General features: G+C 35.2%; 2 protein-coding genes across 6 annotated transcripts in view; both read right to left on the reverse strand.

Annotated features, from left to right (window-relative positions):
• Positions 1-18,409, reverse strand: part of inpp4b (inositol polyphosphate-4-phosphatase type II B) — a 765,675-nt gene that overhangs the window by 249,117 nt on the left and 498,149 nt on the right. The window lies entirely within an intron of this gene.
• fam13a (family with sequence similarity 13 member A) overlaps positions 1-18,409 on the reverse strand; it is an 84,007-nt gene that overhangs the window by 65,109 nt on the left and 489 nt on the right. For all 4 annotated transcript variants that reach the window (XM_083538613.1, XM_083538611.1, XM_083538612.1 and 1 more), the window contains exons 2-5: positions 11,242-11,458; positions 7,454-7,663; positions 3,334-3,511; positions 112-259 (exon numbers count right to left, since the gene is read on the reverse strand). In XM_083538613.1, coding sequence (XP_083394739.1) covers positions 112-259; positions 3,334-3,511; positions 7,454-7,663; positions 11,242-11,458 — 753 coding nt within the window. The remainder of the gene's footprint in view (positions 1-111; positions 260-3,333; positions 3,512-7,453; positions 7,664-11,241; positions 11,459-18,409) is intronic.

The raw sequence follows: 18,409 nt of genomic DNA on the forward strand, positions 1-18,409 counted from the left end.
CTAATGAACATTTCCATCTGCTTGGCTATATAATTCAGTGCCTTCCATGAAGCAAAAAATGTGAAAAAGCTTATTGATAAATGAAGAACATTAGCATGTCTAAGCACCCACTTTGACCATGATGATGTTTGAAGGCTTGGTTTTAGGCTGCTCCTGTCCTCCGTCTGGCTCAAAGATAGTTCTGTATTTCTCAATGAGCCTGGCCATGATCTTATTACAGACATCCTGCTCTTGGATGCCTTCAAAACCAGGGGACACACTGGGAAGGAAACAGAAACAGAACTCCATTACACTCAATTACACTACTGCAATCAATGCACCACGATCCAAACAATTCTGTATCGAAAAGTACACACATCCTTCACTTAAGCAGAAATACAGATACTTAGATTTTAAAAGACTCTGCTAAAAGTTTCAAAAGTTGTTATCTGATGAATGTATCCAGGCTGAACATCCACCATATAGAACACAAGCAGAGAAAAGATGATGATCAGGTGATCAGGAAAGTCTTTGTTCTCAGTCATATTTACATCACTGACTCCCTCTGTCTCATTCACGTTAACGCCAGACTTCTTTTTTGCCTTCTGCCATGCTAGTTGTTTGCTTCGTAAACTAGCCTACATCTGTGGTGTGTGAGAGCCAGGAAATGATACACCAGTGGCAGAATGAAAAAAGCAGTGCAATGACAGGAAACAGGTTAATGGGCTGAAAACAGTGTGCAATGAGAAGAAAAACATTGATCATGTCACCAAATAGATTAAAACTAAAGCCTGGTTTGAAAATGTAAGAAGAAAATACAGATATTTGTGTAAAAATTGAATGAGTGAAAGTAAAAAGTTGAATAAATAGTAAAGTACTAACACCAGAAAAATCTACTTAAGTACAGTAACGCAGTATTTGTACTTCACACCTCTGATATAAGAACATTAAAAGTGTCAAATACAGATCAATTTATACTTTCGTTTTAGATCAGGTGATAATTGTGGATTAACATCACCCACAGAAAGCATTCATTTTCAACAATTCAACAATTTCACATTATGCTTGGATAAACCATGGGTACTGATTTAAACAATTCCTGGGAAAAACAAGCATTTCAACACCATCGTTATTAAAAACAATCATTAGTAAAAGCCATTTAATAGCACTAGCTTGAAATGGGGGGTAATTTAGCAATAGCATTATATACACAAACATACCTTTGACTATAGCTCATTTGTTCCATGGTGATGATGTGAGCTGAAGTGAAAACAAACGTAAAGCTAATAACAAACCTCTAATCTTCGAAGATCTGTGATGATATTACAAGTCAGGTCTGTTTGCCAAATCAGTTTAGAGTAGGAGGCAATTTGGTGACTGCTAAGGCTTTGTGTAATGGCTGTTTTTAAGATTACAACATCCAAAGTTTGTGTTTTCTCAGTAATTATATAAAGTATACTGTGTAGTGTTTTTTACAGGACGTTTCACACGAAGACATCACTGTCTTTGTAGATGCTAACAAGGCAGCTTAACAAGGTTACGTCTTTTCACACACACATACCTATTGTAACATGTTCTAGTGTCTCTGATAAGAGTCAGCAAGCACTGTAGTGCGAGGGTGTCCAATCTTTTCCACAATGGGTCATCGTGGATGCCGGTTTTCATTCCAACAAACAAGGACAACACCAAATTTTACCTGCTTAAATCTAATGATATTTATTTTCAATGACTATCAGGTGTGGCCCTTGCTTGGCTGGAATGAAAATCTGCACCCACACCGGCCTTTTGTGGAAAAGATTGGACACCCCTGCTTAATGCGTTAATAGCTTGCATATAAGAAGTGCCACTTTTACCAACAGCACTGATGACAGCATTACTGTATACAGTTCATGAACGGTGTATGTATTTTTACTTATAACTGATTATGTAGGTAAAAGGGCACAATACCTTTTAACTGCTTAGCGACATAAAGTAGAACATGTGACGAACATGTGACGAACTGTGACGTCTAATGACGTTAATACTACAATGTTTCAAGCCAAAAACTGTACCCTGGGTCACTGTGACTTTGGCCCAGTGCACTTGCTACAGAGGTCCACCATTTGTTACGCTAAAAATAACACCTGAGTAATTTAGTGTCCTGACCTTACAAATGCTTGTGATGGAGACAAGTCTGAAAGTATATAACTGCATCAAGTTTTCATGATTGATTTCGTAAGGTTTTTGCGAAGTAATTCAGTCCTTAACTGAATATATATATAATTGCATTAAAGAGACAAACCTACACTTATAAAGAACATCTTATTCATTTTTATCACCACATTATCTGCTTTGAGACATTGTTCATTGTTAAAAGCGCTTTACAAATAAAAAGTAATCAATTCAATTCAATTTTTTTTTTATTGAATTGGATTAAAATAATAATAATATATTACTTTTCAAGTTGACTAAGGACATTATAGAAGACTTGTCAACTGGATTTCACTGAACTAGAAAATGAAAGTATGGAGTTGAATTAAAAACGTCATAAAAACAACAACAACCGTTTAGTGACTATAGCTTGTTAAACATGAACAATCTGTACACAGTAGCTTCTTTGTGTTTTTAGTCTGTCTTTTCGGGGAAACGTTGTCTGGTATACTGGACAATCCTTAATAGCATAATCTTATTTAACATTCTCCAAATACACTTCTCCTACTACATAATAGAAAAACAACATAACATACACTAGAATTTAAACGTACCATAACATCATATGACAGAGAAACATAATTACACTTATTTTGTACTGCATGGCTACTAGATTTGTCAAATGTAGAATGTCCTAGTGTCAGTTCACATCTGCATGAATGTGATTCCATGGACAGGTGGTGCTTCAAGCCCATTAGTTTGAAGTGTACCGACCCTGGCATGCTTTTACAGCTTTATCTGAAATAAACATTAAGCTGTTAAACCCCATTAACGGTGTATCTTAGCTATGCATCTGTCCCTTGGGTTTAGTTAGGGCAGCCTACTCACTATCTGAAGACTACAAGACTTTTTTATTGACAGGAAATGTCCTCTCTTAACTAAATAGCCCTAATGAGGGACATTTAGAAAATGTATACATGTATACACAAATACAAGGGTTGTACTGAAACTGGAGACCAAGTGCAGTATGTCCTACATTTAAAAGATAAAAACATACATTTATGTGCATATGTTGTTGTTGCTGCTGCTAATGATTGTTGTTTAGTTTGGCTTGGATGTGTTGGGAACTAAAAATGCTGTTCAGGCAAACATAAATCTACTTAAAACTATGACTGGCAACTAAAGTAAAAAAAAAAAAAAAAAAAAACATGCTTCTGAACTCACTGGAAAACATTCGGGCCAAACACGGTTGCCAGGTTGAATGCAGTCATCCTGTTGTGGCACTGCTGCTCTTCCACCTGAGTGAGGAAGTGGCACAGGTAGCGTAGGACACTGTAATGGACGTCTGGTAACTTCAACAGAAGTTGTTGTATGGTCTTGGGGAACAAATGCTCACTGGATTCTATAAATAAAAAACGCACAGATACACAGTGTCTGTGATTATAAAGAGGAACAACATGGTAAGACCTTCCCATTTACAAGCTACTATAGATAAACAATTTTCTTTTATAGAACAAGTGCAAAGAATAAGATAAAAATATCACAAAGGGAAAGGCCTAGGAGGCAGAGTCGGCATGGGTTTTGTAATTGGGTGAAAGGTGGATGAGAAAATTGGGAAAGGATGATTCAGAGTTGCTGGGAACAGAAGAAGGACCAGGGATTTAATAGCTGTGGCAGCAAGAGCGAGTTTGCGTGCGTGCGTGCGTGCGTGCGTGTGTGTGTGCACGTCTATTCACTCTTGAGTCACACTTGTGACAGTCAGTAGTACAGAAAGCCAGCACCAGGGGCTACATTCGATTTCAATGGGTAACTCGTAATTTCCAACATACAACTTGAAATGCTAAAGAAAATTACTCATTATATATATATATATATATATATATATATATATATATATATATATATATATATATATATATATATATATATATACTGTATATAAATAGGGGTGTAAGGGGACACAAAATTCACGGTTCGATACGGTGCGGAATAAATGCAAAACGTAAAATTGCTTGTCGTTTTTTATTAACGCAGTTTATTATTATTAACATATAATTATTAACATTAATAGAATAGCCATACTAGACTGTATGTATACATTAGCCGGCAGCCATATATATATGAGTAAAATGGCAAGAAAACTCTACAGGATAAATTAGTAACTGCACCTAAAATTCAATAAATGCCAGAAGACAACTCATAGCTAAATAAGCTAGAATACTGGCCTAGAAGGACCTATACTATTCATTATTCTACATTATTTATAGACTTATTGACATTCACCTTCCTGCTGACTTTACCCAAACTGTGCCACATGAAGTTACTCTGATTCCCGCTCTGCAAGAATGCATGACTGGTCTAATCTGATTTCCTGCCCCGAATTCTGATGGAAATTCCCAGATTGTGTCACCTGAATGGCATTATCACATGTACAAGCAGTGACAAGCATTAACAAATGAAATATTGCATGTACTTTACTTTTTTGTCCCCTTACACAAACAGGGCTTCAATGCTTCCAGAGCTGCCAGGTGCACCATCTGTGCAGGATGTTCATGCAGTCATGTGTGTGAGACGGAAAGAGGGAACAAGGACGAGAAAGAGAACAAGAGTGACACTTTCAGGTTATCGACTCGGTGCCAAAAATAGTCTGAACTTCTCTTGGATGCATTCTCTTGTGCTCTATGGAAGAAATAAAACATGATGGAGTGTGCGGGGAACCAGTGGGACATCGGAGTTTACAGGAACACTATTAAGAAAAGGTCATTTTTGCAAGTGAAAAAAGTTTGTGGAAACCTGAACTTTAAATTCAAACATTTCATTCCACATTGAGTTCCCATTTGCTCTTCTGGGAAGATGTTCCACTAGATTTTAGAGGGTGGTTGTGGAATTTTGTGCTCATTCAGCCACAAGGGTGCTAGTAAAGTCAGGTGCTGATGTATAGTCAGGAGGCCTTTTCAGTGTTCACTTACTCAGATGTCATTTTTTGCACTGAATGCAATGCTACTTTGCGTAACAATTAAACATACTGTAGCTTACCAGCATGAGGTAACAGTCGTTTGTATGTGTACTTGGATGCCTGATATTGTTCGCAACAATAGAAAAAAAAAGTCTTGTTTATTTTACCTTAATGGTTCCTGCCAAATTGTGATATGATATTGGATGGTGTTATTGACTATCTGATATGTTTTTTTGCTGCTTAAAATCAGTATCATTCTTCTGTAGTGCTTTCACAAATCTCAAAAATCCATACTGATGTGTACTTCCCCTGGACACTCTTTTCCAATATGGGCAGGACTTTATTACAACTCATTTGTTCTGTAATGCAGCTACTGGCTCAGGGCCTAGACAAACAGATTATTTCTTTTTTTTTCATTTAATCATCTATACCCACAGGGTACTCAATCAGGAGCACAAATCTGTGCTAAATGCCTCTGAGCTTACTCACAGAAACGCCTTCATTGAGCATTTTCTTCCCTTTGATAGAGTTTCTGATAGACATTTCGGCTAAACTCGACGTACCAGCGCCATTTGGATCCCACTTCATCTGCAGTTTTGACATTGAACCTGTTTAAATGTTTAAAGGCTCTGGCATGGAGAAGCTGGTGTTGGATCTTTGATCGCAAATGTTAAAATGTAATGATAATTTATAAGTTGCTCAGTAGCTCCTGGTTCCATAATCTCAAATGACTGTATAAGACTGTAGAAAGGACATTACTCATAATCACACACTCCAGTGCTCATGTTAGTTCTCACTCTCCAGTGTTCTGTATTGTTTAAAGATTTATGATCACACTCTTGATGTCACCCAAATGAGGATGGGTTCCCCTTTTGAGTCTGGTTCCTCTCAAGGTTTCTTCCTCATAACATCTAAGGGAGTTTGCCACAGTCACCACGGCTGCTCATCAGGGATAAATACACATTGTTCACCTTAACTGTTAAATTCTGTAAAGCTGCTTTGAGACAATGTCTGTTGTGAAAAGTGCTATATAAATAAACTTGACTTGACTTGACTCGACTTGACTTGACTAAGCTCCCTGTGCTTGAGTCTTTGTGTGTGTGGTGGTGTGATTCAGGTGGGATAAAGTGAGCACAAACAAACACCTATTCAATGTAATTAAACATAAATCTATACATGAACAGATTTTAAAACTATATGTGCTTTTTGTTTTCTGTGATAGTAATAAATGGAATGAGTTTGAAATGTTAGTTGAAGACAAGGAGATAATACTTTGAATGTTAACTTTTACACACATTTTCAGGACGGAGTTTGTGCTTTGCGGTTTCTCAGTAAATGAGGGTAAAGTTGCTTTTTTGTGTGTTTTATTAACAAAAAAACCCCGATGTAATAACCATTGGTGGACAGTAATTCAATGTAATACCTTACTGTAGTTAAGTAGCTTTTTTTGCGTACCTGTATTTTACTGAAGTATTTCCATTTAGGGAGACTTTAACTTCACTATATTTCAGTCAGATTTCTTACTTTTTGCTCAGACATTTTGCAAAATCAGTCGTTCCTTTTTATTTATGAGCAGATAAAAACCGGTCAGACACGCAAGCCACCAATCAGGTTCGCTCTCTGTTTTAAACTTGTTTTCATTGGCGCTTGGTGTATCTACTTATTACCAACATTCAGTTCAGCATCAGTTCAACAGCAAGCAGATGATTTTGAGAGAAATAAATGATGGAAGAAACTCCTGACTCGAACTCGCCACAACACACAACACCAGTGGCCTTATTTACACGATTTTTTTAAGTAGTTGAAAAGAAGGTTCTGGGTTTATGATCATTTTAATTGATATCAATCAGTGTTTGACTCGTTAATATCATTGTATTAATAGATTAGTGTGCTAAGAGTAACATTAGAGTCTTTTCACATAAACTGAGTTGATTGAGCAAAGAGTCTTGTGACAACTGATTTGTTCTTTTACTCAAATGAAAGTTGAAAGAGAACAATTTTAAATGTATTGGAGTAATATGTATCTCAACTGTAACTCAACTACATGGTGTGTACTTCGTCCACCACTGGTGATAACATGATATAACTTGAGCTTTTTAACATTCCACAACATGAAATGTAACTATAAATAAATACAAAGTTCAACGGTGATGTTTGTGAACTGTTAAAAAATTGCTGTGGTGTAAGTGTAATAAAACATTACAGGTTGGCTTTATTCCCTCATACCACCCTATTATTTTCCTCACAACAGAATATGCCCAAATGATTTATTCCCTACTGAATATTGATTAAATACATTTAAATACACTGTTTCCATTGCATGTTCACAGTGACACTCTACCCCAGTTACATTGTTCAGTTCTGAGGCTGAATGAATGTGTTGCTCACCTTTATATAGCTGTATGAGAGTGTTATGGACGGAGGAGTGAATGAGGCCCTCAGGAAGCTCTCTCAGGTACAGCTTCAGCAAGCTGGCCACAGTGGAAACCTCAGCCTCCTGTTCAAAATCCACCTCCTCTCCTCTGTCTATCCTCTGTTTGAGACTCTCCACAGCACGCACACTGGCGCTCACCCGAAACAAACCCTCCTGCTGAAGACCTGACAAATCACACACAACATACAAAGATGTTATTTCAACCTTTTCACTAATCATGTAGCATCAAGCTGAGTAAGACACTAAAACAGTGGAGCTGTGTTAGACATTGTGTCATACTGCCATCCAGAGGAAAACCAAAAGGACTGCAGTCTTTGAAAGAAAAACGGAGCCCTGGCCACACAATATAATCAGTATTTATCATGGGACTGATGAATGGTCACGTAGCTAAGACCATAATAAAAGATTTACTTGTACTTGGGTGCATTAATAAAAAAAAAAAAAAGGAGTAATAGACCGTCTAGAAATAAAAGGTTCAAGCCATGTGTTCATATGACTTTCTATGAAGTTGTTGTGAATCTACTGTTGATTTAGCACGTGTTCAAATATTATTTGTTCCAGTGTCCACATCCATGACCTTCTTCTGAACTAATAACTCGCTGTAAATACTGCCAGTTGTGTTCGTTTACAAAAGCTCTTCGATTGCGCTTGTTTATGTCTAGTCCAAACTGGCACTTCAACGTCACAGCACTATTTACTTTGGCATATGACTGTTTAACATAACAGTATGCCCAACCTGCCAGCTCACATATTGACAAAGCATAATGGTCAAAGTGCAGCCTGGGAAAATTCAATAAATGGAAGTGAATGTTTGTATTTCCTAAGAAAAAAAAAGTATGTAATTACCACATATCATGTTTGTCTTACATCATATTATATTCAAGGTGAACTATAATTAATAGAAGGATTAGAAAATAAATGCAACAATTGACACAAATATTCTTTTTGGTTTGTTGTTCATTATTTGATATTGGGTGTGTCTGTGTTTTGCATATTTGGTGCACAGGATACAGTGTGATACAGGTTTGATTATCCTTGTTCAAGTGAAGTAAAATGTAATGGTACCACAAAGACGTGTAATACAAATGTGTGCCTTCAACTTTGTGATAGCGGTTTGGGGAAGAGCCACATATGGCTGGAAAAGTCAGATGTCCTAAAACCTTTGTCCATATCACGTTTATTTGTATCTAGTTTAATAAATACATTTTAATGTTGTCATTGTAGTCACTCTAAACTACTAGTCACTTGTGCTAAATTCCATTTTGTGTTTGGATTTCCTTTATCTGCATATTAATCAGTTTCATATAGAAAACGTATCACAAAATAATACTGCCCCTTTACTTCGTTTGTCATGAATTAAGCCAGAGAAATTGCTGTAAATCTGTGAGCATGAGATCATGTTGATATATTGGACAAATGTAAAGACAACATCATGCTTCTCACGTATAGCTTCATCTGTGAAGACACAGTTATTCCATTGTTATGTTTAAACTTTCTTTTGGCTCCTCCCATTAGGGGTCGCCACAGCGGATCAGCCGCATGTTTGATTTGGCACGCTGGATGCTCTTCCTAACGCAACCCTCCCCATTTATCCGGGTTTGGAACCAGCACTAAGGCTTGTGCAACCCTAATGGCTGGGGTCGGTTCCCTGACCGGGGATCGAACCCGGGCTGCAGCGGTTAGCACGCCACATCCTAACCACTAGACCACCAGGGGACCCTTATGCCATTATTATGTTTAATCTTTAAAAAAAAATCTTATTTTTACATTACAATAAATCCTAAATATAGTGCTGTTATCTTTTTTTATAAAAAATATATATAACCCAATGATAGTTACCGTAATTTATTTTCACAGCTTTTGTATTTGCTCACAACCACCAAAAAAAAAAAAAAGAAGCAAACAACTAAGCAAACTGAATAAATAGGACAAAACTATATTAAAAGAAGAAAAACCCCTCAAAACTGCAAAGATTAAAAGCCTCACAAAAAAACTAAGTGAGAAATTGTTATTATCCAGAGTGACTTACAGTTATCTCACTTACACCGCTGAGCAATTGAGGGTTAAAGGCCTTGCTTAAGGACCCAGCAGTGGCAGCTTGGTGGTGCTGGGATTTAAACCCATGACCTTCCAATCAGAAATCCAACATCTTATTCATTGAGCTATCACTTCCAGTATAGTAATATTATACACTATATAATGAATGTATGAGTACCATTACATTTACCAAGTAAATAAATATATAAAATAACAATAAACCAAATAAGAAACGTTATCCTCTCTGCGAATATTTTTATCCTTGCCATTTTAAATCTTGACAAGCTTGAAATGAGCAAAAAAATATTTTAACATGCCAAGAAATAAGTTCAATAATCTTAATTAGTTTACTGTAATCTTATAATAAGAAATTACACAGTTTAATAACAGTAAATAAACTGGACTATATTAATTTTATACAATGTCATTTCAGTGATTTACTAAACACAGAAAGCAGGTGAATGAGGTGAGAGAGAGAACAGTAATGTTCTGGATCTGGACTGTAAGCAGAACCAACTGGATCAGTGCTGGAGCTGGACGTGACAGACGTATTAGAATATTAAACAGCAGCATGTTATTTCAAAAGCACATTGTTTATCCAGTAATTGTCTATATAACACAACATCCATTATATAATATATGAAAAAATATATAATGAATGGGTGAGTGGATTTTACACCATTTCCATCTCTGAACCAAGTCCCTGATCTGAAGAGTGTTTAAAGCATTGAGTAACTGAATTAACCTTAAATATTAATATCTCCTTTCCTTATTTCTTCTTCTTCTCATTATTACTATTATTATTATTATTATTATTATTATTATTATTATTATTATTATTATTATTATTATTAATAATTATTATTATTTTTATCATCATTAATGTAAATAATGATGTGATAATAATAATAATAATAATAATAATAATAATAATAATAATAAATAAAATAAAATAAAATAAAATAAAATAAAATAAAATAAAATAAAATAAAATAATAAATAATAATAATAATAATAAAATAATAATAATAATAATAATAATAATAATAATAATAATAATAATAATAATAATAATAATGCTGTTGTTGCGTTTGTATGTTTTTGTATGTAAGTTGCTGGTGCTGCTCGAAGATAAACTCTATGCTTGTCCTAAGATTTAAATGAGAATTGAGAAAAAGATGTTATAAATGAAGCCGTTCCAATTAGGTTATATTGACATGACAAATTTGTATGCTTTAATTTGAATTTATATGCTGTAGGTATATATTTCTCACTGTTCTGTTCTTTTATTGATCTACATTTACCATTATTATAATACTTTTCTCTTCATTTATATTTATACTGATGCAATACATTTATTTCAAAGATTGTGGCAGTAAAGTACTCTAAAACTGATAATGTATAAACACAGTGGTTTCACACCGTAATTAAAACAACCCAGTAACAAAATAAACATATGAACCAACTGTTTGACTTTTACTTTCATGAATGTGATTCTAAAATGTACAATTGTATTCCCTGCCTTTGAAAGGACCCTGTTTTATTGGCATCATTTTGTTAGCAATATGAACTAAAGTTTTTCACCTATCAATTAATGTGTAAATATTATGTATGAAGCATATTTATTATGTTTTGTAGTTGTGTATAGTTTGATGCCAAATACTTTAAATAAGGTTATTCATCAGTTCCTCTCCGCTATACTCACCATGCTGTATGAGGTACTCCACCATGCTCCTCAAAACAGAAGGAATGCCGTTTTTCACTGATCCTGATTTGCTCAGTTCCATCAGGCTCACGCCAAACACCCCCTGACCTTTCTTATCTCCAGCTGTGGCATAAGTTTGCAGATTCTTCAGCACGGGCAGCTGGACCATCTTCTTCATGTCCTCTCTGATCCTGATCTGCACGGTTGTTTTGTTGTGCTTAGAGAAACACAAGAGAGGAGAAAAGTCAACCACAGGCACGGCTGCCCTCGACCACATCGTCGCTATTTCTGAGCTCTTGATCACTTTTTTTCTCTCTTGAGAGCCTCTATTGAGACGTGACGGTGTATCTAATATGACACAACAGAGCACCGTGGCTTTGAGAGTGAAGTGAGTGCACCAGTTCCTGCAGGGACGTTCAGGGCTCTGGTTGCTGTGCACCTGTAGCCATGGGAGTCATCTAAAGCAAGCAAAGACTTATCTTAAGGAAAGAGAGGTGACAGATAAAGCAAGCAGGGATTTACGACACAGAAAAGACAGCTGACTAAGCTTTTATGAACAGAATGCGGAAGCTGTTTGGGAGATATTCCATCTGGGGAATCCTAAACTTTTAGGAATTTCACCTGAGCACAGACCTGTCCAACTGATCATGCAAGTAGAACAATAAACAATGATGGGCCGAACAGTCTTTGTTAAGAACTACCGAAGCAAGAAAAAGCGAAACACTTACAAAGTTGGCACTTAAATGCACGCAATTACTAATAGATGCACTTTGTTTTGTATACAAATACTTTCTTATAATTACTTCTATATGTAGGGAGTGTTATAGAAATATAATCAATGAGACAGTTATATATTGCGTCTCAATGCATGTATTTATAATGTAAAATTAAGTTCCAATAGCATTTTTAGTTGATATAAATTTTATTTGCAATTGGACTTGCCTTCACCAGAGTCTATTTTATTTTGTTTCTCAAATGTTACACAAGACAAATAGGAAGCTTGTCATGTTGCTTAGAAACCTAAAAGCACAAGTTCTCTGATACTGGATACTCCTTCCAAATAACCAGAGCATTTTTCTTTGACATGCATCAACATCAGTTGTAGATATTTTTTTTTTTACTATTTTTACTATAGAATTTATAATAGTGCAGAAACAAGAACAGGTGCATTATATAAAGCTCTAACCGGCTCTTATGTTCTTAAATAGACATTTAATGTAAGATGAGATCTTTTTGATTCAAGTTTTCGTTGCAAAGTTGTTCTAAACATCTGGGGCACAATAGAAAGTACTAAACTTTCACTTTGGTAAAAGTACAACATTTTTATTGTATAATTTTTGTCACAAGATTCTTTACTTAATCTACTCAGTTTATGTGAAAATACTTTGATGTTACTTTCAACACAACAATCTATCAATAGAATGATCTTAATGAGTCAAACACCGATTGATATCTATTAAAATGATCATGAGCCCAAAACCATCTTTTCAACTATAGTCCATGTGTGTTGTGGCGAGTTCGAGTCAGGAGTTTCTTCCATCATTTATTTCTCTCAAAATGTTTTGCTTGCTGTTGAACTGTATGTTGGTGATAAGTAGATACACCAAGTGCCAATCAAAACAAGTTCAAAACAAAGCATGCACTCGACCCTGATTGGTGGCTTGCTGCGTGCTTGACCAGTTAAGTTTTTATCCATTAATATCCATAAATAAAAAACTGATTTCACAAAATGTAGCTGAGTAAAAAGTCAGATACTTGACTTTGAAATGTAGTGAGGTTACAGTAAAAGTCTCCTCGAATGGAAATACTTCAGTAAAGTACAGATACGCAGAAAAAGCTACTTAAGTACAGTAATGAATTACATTTACTTCATTACTGTCCACTACTGATGTCATGTCAGTACACATTACACATTTACTACACAAAATACAATGGATAAGGAAATATGTCAGCATTCCAGAGATTTGAACAATATTATTATCTATAGTGTCACTATATGAATGACTATTCATCTATTTCAATAAGCAATTTATGCTGCCTAATACATTCTGACAATTATTATATTCATAGCTGTTGAGCGCTAAGGCGTAAAACTTAGTTTTGCTGAGATAAAAAATTCAACTTCTTGTACTTGCTCTCAACTTCCCGCTGTCAATGTACCGTGAATGGTACACCTGTGCATTATGGTGCACTATGCACTCACACACACGTGCAAACATTCAGTCAGATTTAGATGCAAGTTAAAAGAGTCAGATTACCTACTGCTAGGTTTTTTTCAGGTTCAAGGAAACCAGAAAACCTGGAGGAAACAGACAAAAAAGGGAGAAGCATGCCTAAGAAACGAACACAAAGTGTAACTTGAACTGATTCCCAGTGCTGAATCTTATATCTAAATATTATTTCATTTCATTTGCCTTTGTTTTTGTCTCTGCTCTGACATATGACAAAAATTCACATACAGACTGCTTTATATCTATTTAAATAAAAACACAGCTTTTAAAAAGCCTAGTTTAAATATACATTTAAATATAAATATGACTTGTGGTGATAAAACGTCACATGCAACCTTCAGTGATTGAGCAAACTATAAAATAGTCTGTTTTTGATATCCAGGAAATAATTCCAGACATCCTTCACGTCCATTTTTAGCAAATATTACCCGACTTTCAGTCGTAATGAAGCCTCATTAATGCTTATATGATTTCCAATAACATAGGTCTTACTATTTACTTACTATTACTACTGGTTTCCATAGCAACTGGGATTTACATTTGATGATCATAGTTTGCATGTGCCATTTTAAAACAAGTAAGTAGGTTTGTAATAGCTTTTTTACCTCAGTTCCTTATCCACATATCTAGATATATTTACGTTTCTACTTAACGTTGCATGATTGATGGAAAAATTAATTAATGAATGAAAAATGTATAATTAATTATTGATTATATTGTATTACATGAAATATTACTAAGTATTGCTTAGTAAAAGCAAAAAACTAAGTAAAAACTAATCTTTCTTTCTCTCCTAAGTAACCCCACATCAGGTTTTTTTGTCATTCAGGTGCGTGTGAGATTAAAAAAGTTTAGCTTTTTTATTTTTATTAGGTATATGTTCATGGTTTTTAGTTTGTTTACTAATTATAGAAAGCTGATAAATACATAAATACATTTTTTAATTTTTTTCTGTTTTTTAAAAGGTTATAATAGTTTCGGGAAAATCTAGAGGGGTTTTTCAATGGCATTTTGAAAGTCCAGCCGAAAGCCTAATTGCAGGTCTGCAGATTCCTCACAAGTGCCCTCTGATGAAAAGCTCCTTCACTTCACCTAGACACTGCAGCTCCTCAAAGATTGCACAGATAATGAGCTTTCTGTGACTCAATGTGAAGGTAATTTTTGTATGACTGCAACCACTTTGGAGTTGAAAACAATCCCACATTTATCCCACATTCAGTCAATTAATTCCAAGGTATTAGACTTCAACCTACAAATGAAAGATGTTTTCATTAACAAAAGATCCTCTATATTGTATTGCATAACAAAACAAATCACTAAAATGTATTAGGCAATGCTCCTTTATATGTGCACACTAAGGTGACATTTTTTTTTCACTGCTGCAGTGTTCTCAAAAATGCATAACTAATTTACAAACCACTGTTTTGTTGCTTCTAGGAAACTATCCACTCACCAGCCATCGCCTTGACAATGCTCTTCAATTACTTATGGCACATTCTCTATTGTTTGCAATAGAAGTGTCAATTGCTTTCCCATTCCTCCCCCAACTGCTGTGAAAACTCAAACCTCTTTACCAGCTGCTCCTGACAAGCCTGACCTCTCATACTGAGCTGACTCTCACAGATGACCACTGCTACTACCATGTCTTAACCATATTCCCTCAGTTTTTTTTTGCAGTCATGGTTGGCTTTCAGTACATTAAAAAAAATCACTAGACACCTCTAATGAGTTATTTGAATACTAAGCAAATTGGCATATTTATTTGCAAACTTTGATTAATTTTTAAATCAAAATATGATGTTATACATCACTTTTCCAAGGTTAATGGTTCCAGAATGACATATATACATTGAACTGTAGATCAAGTCAAATCCAGGTACATACCCTGCTAATGATGAGGCTGTTCTCTCCCCCATCTCACACTTTCACTCATGTTTGTTGATGGTGGTGTGATAGGCTGTCTTATATCCCAGAGCTCCCTCATGTCTGTGTTACCTTTTGGCTCTATCTTTTAGCTATACTGCGATAGCTAGTCTTACCAGAGTCCCTACTTGCACAGTACTTCCATATTCTCTCTCTCCCTGTTGCCCCTCACCCCTCCGTTAAACATGCTCCATAGGTGCCAGTGATCCTGCCCCTTTCTTCTTTCTGGATCTCCCTGATCCATTCTGGTGTCCTAACTCTGGATGGAGTTCTTTTCAATTGGAGACCACTTTCTGCAGATGAGGATGGTTCCCCATGAACAGTCCAAAGATTCATAAAGTTACTGAGCAGAGAACTCAAGAAACTGAAGATAGATTTGGACTGTAATTAATAATTACAGTTCAATTCAAATAAATTCACTTTTATTTGTATTGTGCTTTTAACGATGACATTGTCTCAAAACAGCTTCACATAGATAAAGCGGTAATAAAGAATGTATAACTCCCTGAGTTGGCAAACAGGCTAATATAATGGGTTAGAACCACAGATTTGTATTTATATTCAAGTGTCCACCAATGAACAGGTGATTACCTCAAAACGAACTGTAATAAATAGACATTCGGTGTCTCCCTTGTGAATCTAGGTCCTCTCAAAATTTCTAATTGTAAATGTTATATATAATTAATTTAATCCTGTGAAGATTCTTTGGGAAGATGTCCATTTTTAAAAGTGCTAATCAAATTAAATTAAAATTGAAATGAATTAAGCCTAGACTAGACCTAGAGAGAAGCCTTGAAGTGATTTATAAATATAGCAGCTATAACTGTTTGGATTAATAGCTGTAAATGTCCTTTAATTATATAAAAATACACTACATTGACAAAAGTATTGGGACTTTTCCAGCCATATGTACATCATCCCCAAACTGTTATACAAAGTTGGAGGCACACAATTGTATAGAATGTCTTTGGATGCTGTAGCATGAAATTCTCCCTTTAACTAGGAGACCCAAACCTGTTCCAACATGACAATGCCCCTGTGCACAAAGCCAGCTAGATGATGATATGGTTTACATGGGGTAGAGTGGATGATCTTCTGCTATAGAGCCCAGAACTCAACCCTACTGAACACCTTTGGGATGAATTGAAATACTGACAGCACCACAGGCCTTCTCACCTCACCTACATCAGTAGTTGATTTACTAACAGCCTTGTTGCTGAATGAGTGCAAATCTCCACAAACACAATCTAAAACCTGGTAAAACATCTTCCCAGAAGGGTGGGGACAGCAAGTAGGGACTAAATATAGACTAAATTCATGTCCATAAACTTTCCAAATAGTGTGTAATGATGTAAATATATAATATATAATGTTAAAAAATATAATAATTTATTACAATTCAAACACTGTTTCACTGTATCAGTTAGTCTATTAAGTTAGTGTTAATACACAATAATGGGTCTAGTGTAGAGAATAATTATAATATTTGTGACAGCATTTGCATACACAGTTTCCCAAGGTGCTATGCTTGTTTAACATTTTATGTTGCTCTAAGTGGAAATGTGTAGTAAATTTCTAAGGATGTGAGCAAGCAATTGCTTCCAACTGACCACAGAATTCACACAACAGCTTTTGTAAGGATAACCGTATAAACTTAAACAGTAAAAGTAAAAAGTTACGTAATACATTTTAAATGTTTTTCTCATGGAGTTTAGGATTTGTTGTTTCTCAGTGCCAGGACCCGATATTTTTGTCTTATTAACTTCAAAAAACAAATAGACAAAGTGCGAGCAGGCACCACTTCTCAACGTGAAAATTATAGACTATAAAAAAAAAAAAAAAAAAAAAAAAAAAATATATATATATATATATATATATATATATATATATATATATATATATATATATATATATATATATATATATAAATTAAAAACATCAATGATTTTATTTGAAAATAATCAATGATGTGTAGGTGATAGAACACAGCTATTAAGATAAACCTAAGATAAACCTTTATTCGTCCCACAGCGGGAAAATTTCTAATTACTATTACTATCTAAATTTCTATTACAGTTGTGTTAATAGTTCTACAGTACAGTTTATAAGCTTCATGGTTATTTTTATAGACCTCATTTTGATAAGCATTTGAGCATTAACCTATTGCAGTGCATTATGGGATTTCATGAGCTATAGAAAATGTCAAAAGCAGTGATTTTGGACAATCTGTAACCTCATGGGCGATTCTGCATAGACAGTCACACTTTCTTTTTCAAGTTTTATTTAGTAAATAGTGACCAAATGGTAGTGAATTCAAAGCCGTGGATTGCTGAGGAAACCACAGAAGAAGTCACACCCTACAGCTGGGTTTTAACTGCTTGACTCCGAAAAGCTTTTATTCCCAATCTTAATTTTTTTTCTGCCTACGCTCTGAATACAAGGGTTTGTTTTATTTGGGATTCTTTGCAGATGGTGACAATACTCATAGTTTTCCAGTCTGCAAAAGTGGGAACAAGTTTCAACACGCTCATCCTTCCTCTTTATGTTCTCAATTTCACTCTTTCGTCTTTTCATCTGGAGCAACTGTTGCAGCGTGTATTGGATCTCAGAGGACCATCAGCAACAGCTGCTTAGAGAGAACATGATAGTGCCTCCATAATGGGCCTTAGCCACCTACAAGGAGACCGCTTTACTACCAAACTTCCTTACTTCCTTACAATGGCTGGATGTTTGGTTCGCATGCTCTTATCTTTGCCTACATCTACAGACCATCATTTACAACTTGCAGGGGAGGACCAAAAATGTGCAGAATATTTTTTCTTTGGAAAAAATATTTCTTGTTCATAAATGAAATAGTCCAAAATGCTGGCATGTCCTAGTGGATTCATGAGTTTTTAAGCAGAAGTTATGGGGAACAACTGACCAGTAAACTGTCTTTGCCCAAAGTCATGTCTAGGATGGCAGCCAAGAAAAGCTCTCATACACAAATACTTAAATACACTCACACAAACTCC

The sequence above is a fragment of the Silurus aristotelis genome, assembly GCF_946808225.1.
Source record: "Silurus aristotelis genome assembly, chromosome: 4".
NCBI classification, from domain to species: Eukaryota; Metazoa; Chordata; class Actinopteri; order Siluriformes; family Siluridae; genus Silurus; species Silurus aristotelis.